Below are 12,611 nucleotides of genomic sequence, written 5' to 3'. Positions count from 1 at the left end.
CTGCATGTTGTCAGTGGCATCCCCAAGCAGTCCTCCAAAAGTGATAGCATTAGTTACAGTTGCCAGATAAATGAAGAGAATTGCCGAAAGAGCTTGAATATTTAAAGCATCATAAAAATCACTGGCAAAAAATGGCACTTTCCTCTTTATGTCTTTAATTAGTCCACCACAGAACCTGGGCAGAGAGAATGCAAACATCCACTAAATGTAAAGTAAATTACCATCAAATTAATCAAGAGGTAACTCATTAAATCAAACACAACATATTTAAAATGCTTGAATCAGTGACAAGATACTACTTAACTACTTATGATGAAACCAGAAAACTATAATGGAATAAATTTTCTTCTATCTCTTTCTTTTTGGGTCACCAAATTAGGTGTCACATTTCCTAAAGACCAGCCAGTTGGTCTTTAGAAAAGAGTGAACTGTGTAAATACATTAAAATTTTTCATTGCCTAGAGAAAAACGTCCAAATATGCGAGCAGATCATATGAAGGCCCTTCATCATCTTGCCATAGTACCCTTTCCACCCTCATTCATTCACTCATTCACTCACTCATTTATTCATCATTCATTCTTTCATCCTCAATAAATGCTACTGAGCACCTGCGATATGCCCACATTCTGGCACTCTTCTGAGTGCTGAGGACACAATAGTGAACAACATGCGTCAAAAAACCTCTGCTTTCATGGAGTTTACTCTGGGGACCAAAAGGAGGCAGACAATAAATGAATAAATGCAACACATAGTGATAAAAATCAAGAGAAAAATTAAATGGGAAAGAGCATTATGTAGTACTGGAGAAAAGGTGGTTGAAATTTTAGATAGAGTGGCCAGAAAAGGTCTCCAAGAAGATGACTTTAGGGTAAGGACCTGAAGGAACTAAGGGAGGAAGCCATGGAGGTGTGTGATGGGAGGAAATGCAGCTGAGCCCCATGACAAGTGTCAGCAGGTCAGTTGAGTGACTTGCACATCACTCTACTCACCCTCCCAACCAAGACTCAAACCTCAGTCTTCCCCAGGGCTTCTGCCTAGAATGTCCTATTCTGAAGCTCAACAGCTCTCCGAAGTCTTGACGTTGCACTTACAGTTCATATTTCCACTCTTGGCTATTACATTTTATTAGGATTGTCCATCTATCTGTCTGCACACCTACTGGACCTTAGCCGCACTCAGTGCCCTGCTTCAGTTTTCTTAGTATTCACGGGGCTGTGCATGGTACCAGGCATACTACAGACACTCAATTAGTTTAGCAAAGGTGAAATATAAAAGAATGAAATATATTCTGATTAAATTAAAAATTAAATCCCAGAGCTCATGTCTGTAAAAAAAGAAAAGGATATTCCTAATGGAAATAATTTACAAAAAACTATTCAAAAAAAGGTTAGGGGAGGAGAGGAGAGAAGATTTTATGTTCTCTATCCTTTGAGAGTAAAGGAGAGAGGAATAATATCCTGTTAATTTGGGAGAGAAATCCAAGTGGGTCATCAGGAGAATGAAATAACTTCACTTCATTCAGATTCAATTGCATATTATAATGACATACCTTTTCATGTTCAAAAACCCTGCAGTGCTTTTAAAAAGCCATATCTTCATAAAATAAATATCCCACTTAAAATTTTACTTAACACCCAATAAAAGGAAGAATCTAATGGTAGGGAGGGAAGAGTTATCATGGAAAGAAATTAGCTGAAACAATTTAGGAAACCTGAATTCCCAATTGCAGGCTAAGGAGGCAGAACAGTGAGAACTCATTCCTATATCATGTTACTCACTTTTAAATACACATACAGGCGAGAAATGGAATTATGAAAGCCAAGAGGTGAAGGCTGGTACATCTGTCAGTCCTCTGCCATCTCTCTGACCCTAACACGCCCTCAGTCATTCCCCTCTAGTCTCGCTGGCTTTGGTGCCAGCCCTGCCACACACCAGACACTCTGTTGCAGCCCACCCCCACACACCCACCACACCTACATGGTCTGTCTCCCACCTCCTGTAGCACTTTCTTCAAATGTTGCTATTCTCTGTAAGGCCTTCTCTGACCACTCTTATCTAAAATTGGAATACAATACTCCCATCCTCAAAGTCCCTACTTCTGCCTTAATTTTCCTCATAAAACCATCACCACATTTACTTATTCACTTACTGTTTATGTCTTGTCACTACAATATAAGATCCTTATGGGAATACAGTATCATTTAATTCACTGCTATATTCCCAGTGCCTGTGACAAATAGGTATACCGTAAATATCTGTTGGCTGAACAGATGAACAAACTAGCGAATAATATGTTGATAGATGAAGGGAAATTTACATTTAAGGAGAACCTCATCATGAATGGCAAAGGAAACTGTCAGTTACCGTCCAGTTCGCTGCAATTCTTCACAATCCCCATGTCCTCCTCCTCCGTGACCTCCATCATGGGGCGTATCCCCATTCATCTGAACATTCTCTCCACCTGAGTACATATTCTTTCTAAGCAAGACAACAGAGCCCAAGAGTATATTAGTTTATTTTCTTCATTCGCTTCTTAGCTGTATCATGCTCTGGCTAACGGAGAGATGGAATGAAAACCCTTAAGGTGAAAGATTGTTATTTCTTTCTGCTATCTAACAGACAATTCTTTAAGTGTTACATTTAGAACCAATACAAATGACTGGATGAATAGGAAAGTTGAATGAACTGTATGTCTTAAAAGAGGGAAACTGTTTCAACTGGGAAAAAATAGATTTCTAGAAAATTGTTTCTCTTCAACTATTTTACCCAATTTCTTAACCATGTACATCTACAAGGACTCATCTTCAGTAAATTTATGTTTCCAGATATACAGGGCGTCCCCAAAACATCCCCAAAGCATGTCTGTGATACATTCCCATGTAGTAATCTGAGATCTCCAATTTATAATAACTGAAGAACATCATACCACATAACATTTATTTTACAATGCCAAGGAAACATGAAACCAAGGCACATAAGTGATCAATTTGAGAAAATAAATCAAGTTAAACAGGAACCTGAAAATATTAGAACAATAGATTGACTTCACTTTTTTTTTTTTTAACACAACCTCCTTCTCAGGGTCATCTCAGCAACTGAAAATTATCAGCTGCATATGATTTACCTTTTGTCAGAGGATGGAAGACTCTTAGGAGGCTCTATCCTAATTGCTGGATCCCATTCCCCAGGTGGAAGGACAATGACTTCATCTAGGAACTCATCAATACCAGCAATCAGGTCGTGCCTGTCTTTTGCTTTATAAGCAATGTCATGGAACACCTAAAGAATAATAAAAGATGTGCTCATCCGAAAAGAGAACTCTGTACATGCTTCACACCATATCAAGCCTGAAGAATGCAGCCCATAACAACTGTGCAATTAATATTAATCCAGCCATGCTCTGATAGTCCCTATTATTCAGCCTGCTCCCCCAAAATATAGGCATTCAGATTATGATTTCAAAGAATAGAGGCAGAGGCCTGAAGAAACAGCTATGTTTTTATGTGTCTTTTTTTCCTACCAATAATATAAAACAACATTGCCTTTCAGCTCCCACTGGTATGTACCACTACTGATACAGTTGCTATGGAAGCCAGATTAAAATGGTTTGGAGAAATATACTGAAGAGTCATTCCCTGAAATAAAAACTACTGGGATAAAAATTGCTGATAACTCAAGAAGGAAAAGTTCAAGCTGAGTGTTAAGATCAGGTTAAGACCCAAACACTGAGTTCTCAAACATACAATGTGAGATACTTAAAAAAGAAAAGTCTGGGTTATATTGGCAGCACATTAACCAAAAGGCCTTAAATAGTCGATCATCTGTCTATCTTTTAGCAAGGCAACAACTAAACCATCTAATGCAGCAAGTGCTTCATATCTTTTATATAGATCTCCAAAGAAAGAGGTTCCAAAATGTACACAATCCTTTCTGTCAATCATTCTATTTTTCTAACAGAGCTGATGATCTGAAATTTCTTTACATATAACCTAAGTCTTTCATACTTCATAAATCAAATTCTTTAGTCTTCAGAAGAGAAGATGGTCCCTGTTCAATACCCTTACCTATTCTTAAAGATTGCGACTAAACCACTTCTCCAGGAAAAGAATTTTTAAAAGCTATCAATTAAGTAACATTTAATAGTCTGGGGGTTGTGGGGTTGAGGGGAGGGTGACACAAAATGCCAGCACATAATCTGTGGCTGATATAGCCATCCTCAACCTTATTTTCTCTTGCCATTTCCCATGATAGAGGCTGGAAAGTCACAGATTCACTTTCCCAGCCAACTGTGCAGATAAAGATGAACAATTCCAACTAATTAGATATAATAAGAAAAAGCCTGTCTGGGAAAGCTCTAGAATACCTGTTTAAAAAGGGAGATACAGCTAGCGTTACCACACCATTCTTCCTGCTTTGAATAAATACAGATAAGATGACTGGAGCTGATGGTAGGCAATGTCATTTTACCATACTGACAGGAAAAAAAAAACATGCTATTTTAAGATCATAAATTTAGCAAGAGCCTTAGCTCTTGATTTATCATTAAGCCGTTATGTTAAAATAACCCCAGCAACTATCTACCTCCAAACTTCCAAATAAATCCCAAATTGTTTAAGCCACTCTAAATCTCACTTGTTAAAGTATTCTTAATTGATACATCTTTGGAAAAAGTATTTTTTAAAACAGGGCTAAATTACAAAAATGCAAAAAATAAAATGAATCCACTGAGATGAATAAAATAAATGTTCCCTTGAGGGGAAAAAGGAGCATAGCCATAAAGCTTTCAGTCACAGAATAAAATAGCTACCTGAGTAATCACCACATGGAACATCTATAACTAAGGAGAAAGGTACCCCTTTCTCCACTTAACACAGAAAAACCGACAAATCAAGCAATGAAGCAAAAGCAATACATTTGGGGAAATAGTAAGCCAGAAAGACCCAGGAGCAGAAACTAATGATCCTCTATTCTAACAGTATTTCTCCTCCTATGGGAATAGTTCAGAGTTTTATCATATCTAAAATGCATGTAACAACATCCAGACTGTTATGAAAATAAATGGGGTCATAATTCCAACCTGTAGAGATACTCTGCCATAATGGTTGCTAATGCATTTTTAGATGTGTATCATTCCTTCCCACAAAATAAGAAAACCATAAAACGTACTTTCTGATACCTAAGAAAAAACGCATTATCCATTTTATTAGACATTATTTTATAGAACCCATCATTTCTGAAATAATATAGTATATAGACATTTGAATTCCCAGAATTCGTATATTAAAACTTCAAGAGATAAAGTTTAAGTTAATACAATGACCTTCAATTTTTTTTTTTTTTTTTGAGATGGAATCTCACTCTGTTGCCCAGGCTGGAGTGCAGTGGCGCGATCTCAGCTCACTGCAACCTCTGCAACTCAGGTTCTAATGATTCTCCTGCCTCAGCCTTCTGAGTAGCTGGGATTACAGGCATGCACCACCATGCCTGGCTAATTTTTTTATTTTTAGTAGAAATGGGTTTTCACCATGTTGGCCAGGCTGGTCTCGAACTCCTGACCTCAGGTGATCCGCCCACCTCGACCTCCCAAAGTGCCGGGATTACAGGCGTGAGCCACCGTGCCCAGCTGACTTTGAACTTTTTAAAGAATATTTGACATATATCAGTTTTAAGAAATGAAAATGTTTGGTAAAAGAAAGGAAAATATGTTTTATTCCAACAGAGTTTAGAATCCCATAGAAAACCAAAATGCATGCCTTACTTTTTGAAAACCATATAGGATTCAGCTCATTTGTCTCAAATGACTGTACCTCATGTTATAAGGAAGTCTAGTAACCACATAATTCTAATTGAATAAATTGTGACAGCCAATTCACAGTATGACAACAACACAAGTAGGACATTCACAGAACTCCATCTTCCTGATTTCCTACCTCATCAGACATCAGGGTGGCAATGGCTCTGCCAATCTCATGGTAGGACTTGGCTTTCCCCTTAGGACCTAAGAGAATGAACAAGAACCTAATGGAAAAGGAAAGAAGCAAAGGCTATAACACACATTTCATCAAACTCAACACACATAAAACTGAGAAATGTTTAACTTAGTTCATAAAAAGGTTAGGTCTAGAATTCACCTTTAAAACAAAGGTAATATATTATTGGTAGTACAGAATATACTCTTTCGCACTACTGCAAAACACAGTTCATTGTTCAGTTTATTTGGAGGCAAATAAGAATTTCGCACAGAAACCTGAGAAGCTTCTTCACTGAGCAGGAAAGGTGCACTTCAAGCACTTAATATGAGTCATTCAATCTTTCTATTTTAAAATCTTTTTCTCTCTCCATATCTACTGATTTTCAGAATCTTTGGAGCAAACCCATAAAGCACAATAACTAGAAAGAGTTAGTGCATCTTCACATTTCTCTGACTTTTCCTTACCCAATATGGGCAGTGACAGATGATCGTCTCCACACTTTTAAGAAATATGTCTACTCAGAAGTGACTGGGAATCAGCAAAAACCAAGTCCTCTACAAGTAAGCCACATGGTGACAGCCAAAGTAAGGAAAGAGAAATATGAGAGAAATTCAAAATAAAGCATCATTCACAGACAGTCAAAATTCTTTTGTGGGTGTCCTCTTGTCATTTACCAACATTTTTTCTTCATAATGCACAAAATATTGCTCCATAGCAAACAGACCTGAAACATACAATAACAAACTTAACCCCACTTAGGTTCACCTCTAACCAAGTTGGAAAAAATCCCTCACTTATCACACAGGGCCTTTGCCCTGTGGCATGTTGGCACTGGGGATGAGGGAATCTGATAAGTAAATGAGTAAGAAAAAATTTACAAAAAAATGTACAAAAGGTGACATGGGATAAATCCCACCTTGATATTGATCATGTATCACCTAACGGAGAGATAATGAGGACAATAAAAATGATAACATCATATGCCTGCCCAGCTTGTAAGACCTCCAAAGCACTTCACATTCATCACTTTATTTACATTTCCATATGACCCTCTGCAATAAAGAAGGTATCCTATTCCCATTTAATGGTGAGGAAAGTGAGGCTGATGGAGGTTAACAGAAGAGCCCAAGATCTGTGCCTAGTAAATGACAAAGAGCAGATATATAGGCATTCTTACCTCCTGTTCTTTTCACCACATATTTCTGCCTAATACTACTTGCCCAACTGATACACCAAGGTTGTGATTTAACAGAAGTCCAAAAATGACTTCCATAGGTCTTCCATAGGTCACTCTGGGTCACTTCTGGATGCTTAGCCAGGGACAAGAGAACTTAGGTAACATTTTTATGGTACCAGAAACAGCTTGCCATTTTGCCTAGCAGAATTTTATTTTTAACTTACTTATTTATATACCTCACTTCAAATAAAAAAGGATTGACAGCAAATACTTTAAAAAATGTTTGGGTCTGTTCCAAAATGTCCTTGAATGTATAATTACCTTTTTTATCATAAAATTCAACCCAAAAGGGATTCTAAAATCCCAGAAATTAAGAATGTAAAAAGGTATCTGAAAGTTTGAATACTCAGGTTTTATACCAGAATAACCATAAAACTACTTAGCACTTATTTGCTTAGAAACCAGTTCTGAAGTGAAGCAGCACACTCACTTTCAAGTGTTACCATAGTAGATAGCAATCAGCAGACACCAAAGTCTGTTCAAGTATGAAGGAAGTCATTATTTGAATTGAATTTCAGCTCTTTTAACACTGAAGTTCATTGACACTAGAACTTTTGTCCCTTCGAAGCTGGCCCCTAATTACATGCCACTACGTATAGTATTATAAAGTGCTGCTTTAGGACTGTAAAATGTATTTTTCTAAAGGGACTGATCACTGATTTGAGTGTAACATACACAAAAAATATTTAATGATTAAAGCAAAACAATGCTTTAATCCCACTAAGAAACATAAGTACTGGTCACATTTCTCAATTTCTTTTGCCTGACTACAAATGGTCGTGTTTCAATTCAATAAGGGTGTGGGTTTAGGTGAAAAGGGGCAGATGCTGTGCCACAAGAGAAAATATCTAACACCTGGATCCTTAGTCATTTTTAAATAATGGATTTCTTCTGCTTCCATTTTTATTATCTTCATGTATCTAAATATTAACTTTTCAGTAATGCATAACATCCAAAACTTTTCCAAACACTCTGTATCTCTTCCTACCTCTCCCTAGCACCTCCATCATGATTATAGCTTACAAATACATACTATGGAAATGTATTTATCAACTGACACATGAGTTAATTATCAGGTTGACTATATAGCAACAAAGCCAAAACATTGTCTAGTTAGTGAGAAAACACTCTCAGTCATTAATAGTCCTCAAACATAATCTTTGGCAAGCAATGGGTATTCCAATAGCTGACAGAGTAATGGAGCCTCCAGGTTACATCCTATGAGACAAGGACAGACATTTTCTATAAAATATTTACTCTTTGTTATCTGCTAAATAGAACCAGTCAAAGAATGAAAGGAAGCAGCAGATCAATGATGTTTACACGATAGCAATAAACGCAGTATATGAGAATTATATTGGTTCAGTAACACAGATATAAAAGTAGTATTCCTCTTTCCTGGGTAATGCAATTTTTATTTTTTAAAGAAGGTATTTCTTCATTAATGGAATAACATCAAGGGCCAACCAAACCAACGTGGTGGACATACCAGTTAAAATTTTCACATTACTCCAATCAGGAATAATTCAGTAAATCTGCCTCCTTAAAATGATAAGTAGAGAGAATCCAAGCATTCATAAGCAGCAGGAAACATAATCTCAAGCCAAAAGTGTCATCTGGAGGAATGGACACCCTTAAGAAGCTTCTAATCTGGACTGCATTATTGAAATGGGTTGAGAAATCCGAGAAAACCGAACACAAAACAATCCAACAAGTTGAAGTTCCCTCTGCCTGAAATATGTTTTCTCTCCTTTAATCTTCAAAGAAGCGAAAGCTGTTACAACTTTTATGATTGAAGTACATCCTGCCAAACTCAGCTTTTATAATGTACTGAAAACTCCTTTCATGACCCAAGCTGTTTTTTGTCAATGGACAGATATTATTTTTATCCAGAAGCTTTTTTCTTTATTAACAAATTAGAGTAAACATCACATTTGTGTGGCTGCAAGGGCACAGCCTACTTTGACAGCTTGGAAAAAAAAAAACAATAATTTATGTTACTAAGTTATTTTTATTCACTCATAAATAGAAATAAGTCAGAGTTACAATTTTTAATAGCGTCTAGTTATCTGAATAATCTTCATGAGGCCCTTTTCTACTTTTCTGAGCTTTTTCATATAGTTAATTACGCCTGCGGAAGATGCCTCCAGCATTCTCCACAACAAAAGGAAGTATTAACCAAATAATCTGTGTCCGGAACCAACGGCCTATACTCACATTCACAAAATAATTATAGGCAGAAACAGAGCATAATATGAGAAAAGGAGCTAGCCTTCCTAAACCACTTGATGTTTTCGGAAAAGATATGCACCCCCCTCTTTCCTGATACATCACAGCTATTTCTAGCATAAACTCAGCATGTACCAATCCTTTATATCCTTCTCTCAAAACAACAGTGAATTCAATAACCCATTATTCATCTTTATCAGTTTTGGAAAATGTGGCTAAACTGTGGCTTCCATAATGGATTCACGAGGACCACAAACCCACCATAACCAACTGCATTACATGTGGTAAATATTAATAGCAGCTAGCAATTAAACCAGTGGATGTGACAAAATTGAACTAGCAGGGTCTCCATCCCAATCCCTCTAAGTTTTTTTAATGGCTTTGACAATTACTCACAAACTACTTCTTTCAGATAAATAATTATTTGTAACACATATATATTATCTTACAGTGCTACTAAGAGGGTAAACATTCTAAATTTTTAACAGTCTGGAGCTTACTTAATAACCAATTGCCTTACATGTGCAAATCAAGATTAGAAAAGCACAAACTAGAGTTTTTATTCTTCTTTATAAGAGAACCCTAAAACATTTTATTACAATCCTTTCTAGAATCTCCCTAGGCTCTCCCTAAAACTCTTGTCTCAGATTCAGAAATCTATTTAAAGTTCTATTCCCAGCACTGATGCTGAATCTTCCCTTTGCCTTCATCTCTCAACTGTAAAATGGTATAAGAAGAACATTCATCCCCTATATAGCTCAAAACTATGAATGAGGCTGGGTGCAGTGGCTCATGCCTGTAATCCCAGCACTTTGAGAGGCCGAGGCGGGTGGATTACTTGAGGTCAGGAGTTTGAGACCAGCCTGGCCAACACGGTGAAACCCCGTCTCTACAAAAAGACAAAAATAAGCTGGGTGTGGTGGCATGTGCTTGTTATCCCAGCTGCTCAGGAGGTTGAGGCAGGAGAATTGCTTGAACCAGGGAGGCGGGGGTTGCAGTGAGCCAAGATCACGCCACTGCACTCCAGCCTGGGTGACACAGCAAGACTCTATCACCCCCCAAAAAAAAAATTTTATATATATGTGTGTATATATATATGTGTATATATATATATGTGTATATATGTATATATATGTGTGTGTATATGTGTGTATATATACACATATATATATATATATATAGAGAGAGAGAGAGAGAGAGTAGTGACCTCTGTGGATAGACATAAGATGACAGCAAGCAAAGTGCCTGTAAGATACTAGGAAAATCATAAACATATCTTATCCAGTCACCAAAGATCAAAGAACAGGGTTTGTTTCCTTTCACATGAATGGCAAGAGGGGCCCCTACATAGATAGACATTCACCTGGTTGATAGTCATCCAGCTGTTAAGTGGAGGCTAAAACAGATCAAGCAAGTAACAGAGTAAATAGTGAAATTGGTGAACTCTACACAAGAAATGGGAGCTGCTAGAGCCATATTTCCTAGAAGGTGCATGGTAGTAATACTGTTTATTAGAAATAGAAATAACTATAATAATGGCAGCATAACTTTCCTCCACCTTTGAAAAGAAAAATGACCATAAAAAGATACACGCAAACACAGATTTTTCAGGTTTCCTTTCAGTACACTAGAGCAGCATGCACATTAAAACACATCATGAAATGTAGATGCAGTCCTTCACAATGCCTACGACATTCCTTGTGGGATTTCCTTTATTGGATTTCACAGGATGCAGCCACTGTAAATGGCCCCACATTACCTACACACAAAAAGCTAATGAGACTCCCTACTCAGTGATTATGGCTTGTACTAGTTCAGAGGACAGCAAATGGATGAAGCTACTTCCTGGAAAAATGTTAACATGCAAGGATATATTGTTCAGATTATTGCCCTGAAATAGTTATATAATATTATTGAATTATGTTGCCTTGAATTGCCTGGCTCCTTTTGCTAATTTAAGTGATGTTGTATTTTACCTCAACACTAGCCCTACCATCCATCATAAAAGAAAAAAGTCAGTGAGCCAGACAGAAACAAATGATAAGCAGGACACAAAAATGGTCATGATTTGCTCTCAATGAATGCATATTTTGTTAAATAAAAGCCTTTTAAAATATTTTTTATTTGTATCTTCTAAAGAAAAATGGTAATAAAAATGAAAAGCCAAGAGCAATTTTCTTTAACACTTCTTGGCATGTTTTTTTCTTTCAACCCCTAGTAAAGTTAGTCCAGAGAGACATAAATAAAGCCATAGGGGCACAGAGCTGGACTTCAGCCATTATCTGAGTCAGCTGTTCGCCAGGTGACTGCACAGATAGAACCACAAGGCTCTGCTGGAATGTTTTCAAGCAAAAAGCTATGTTACAGAAAACACAAATCATCATAATCCTATTAAGTGAATAAGCTGTGATCATCTCTTTTCCACTGCTATTTGTCCAATAACAGCCCTATGTATCATTCCTATTTTAAGTGTCTAAGAAATATAAAAATGGGTTTAAAAAAATACGTGTATGATGAGGAAGAATGGCCTGCAATCTATGAATTGAGAAGCCTAGAGGAAATTTTCTCTTAATTTTCCTCCTAACCAGGCTCTAAAGAAATCTTCACCCTCTTTACACTGTTGGTTAATCATGCTCAGACCATCTGAGCTGAGGAGGATCCATCTATCACTGAGGAGGATTCATAGCCCTTCCTGCTCACATGAGGAAACCTAAAGGAAATTCACCTGTCCTTGCCCTGGAACCCACAGAAAACAATTCCCCTGCCCCCAATCCCGCGAAAAAAGTCCTATTCATATGATAATTTTCTGTCAACCTGAAGACTACAAGTTTTCGTTAAACTGTCTGCAGCACAAATTTAAGTGAAACATTAACTTCTAGTCAACTAATTGCACTCCCAGGTCAAGCTTCCTAACTCTGTGGAACTCAGTTTCAGAGGCGGATGAAGAGGATGACTTCTCAGGTACTATGCAGTGAAATGAGTACATGATTATAATAACATTAATATACATCACTTTAAAATAAAAATTTGCAACACAACATTTAATAGTGAAGTATGCAAATTTAAGTATACAGCTTGATGATTTTAATATATATATGTGTGTATAAACCTACTACCAATTTTCTGATAAAACAGAGTAAATGAAAGCAACTATGACCTCTGAACCATTTAC

General features: G+C 37.0%; 1 protein-coding gene across 2 annotated transcripts in view; it reads right to left on the bottom strand.

The window, feature by feature from the left end:
- Positions 1 to 12,611, bottom strand: part of SLC4A4 (solute carrier family 4 member 4) — a 385,603-nt gene that overhangs the window by 112,865 nt on the left and 260,127 nt on the right. For both annotated transcript variants that reach the window (XM_024246262.3, XM_054554039.2), the window contains 4 exons: positions 5,932 to 6,019; positions 3,126 to 3,280; positions 2,366 to 2,479; positions 1 to 175 (listed from right to left, as the gene is read on the bottom strand). In XM_024246262.3, the coding sequence (XP_024102030.2) occupies positions 1 to 175; positions 2,366 to 2,479; positions 3,126 to 3,280; positions 5,932 to 6,019 (532 nt within the window). The remainder of the gene's footprint in view (positions 176 to 2,365; positions 2,480 to 3,125; positions 3,281 to 5,931; positions 6,020 to 12,611) is intronic.

Source organism: Pongo abelii, chromosome 3, assembly GCF_028885655.2.
Source record: "Pongo abelii isolate AG06213 chromosome 3, NHGRI_mPonAbe1-v2.0_pri, whole genome shotgun sequence".
In the NCBI taxonomy this organism is placed as follows: Eukaryota; Metazoa; Chordata; class Mammalia; order Primates; family Hominidae; genus Pongo; species Pongo abelii.
This window is presented reverse-complemented; position numbering and strand designations above follow the sequence as displayed.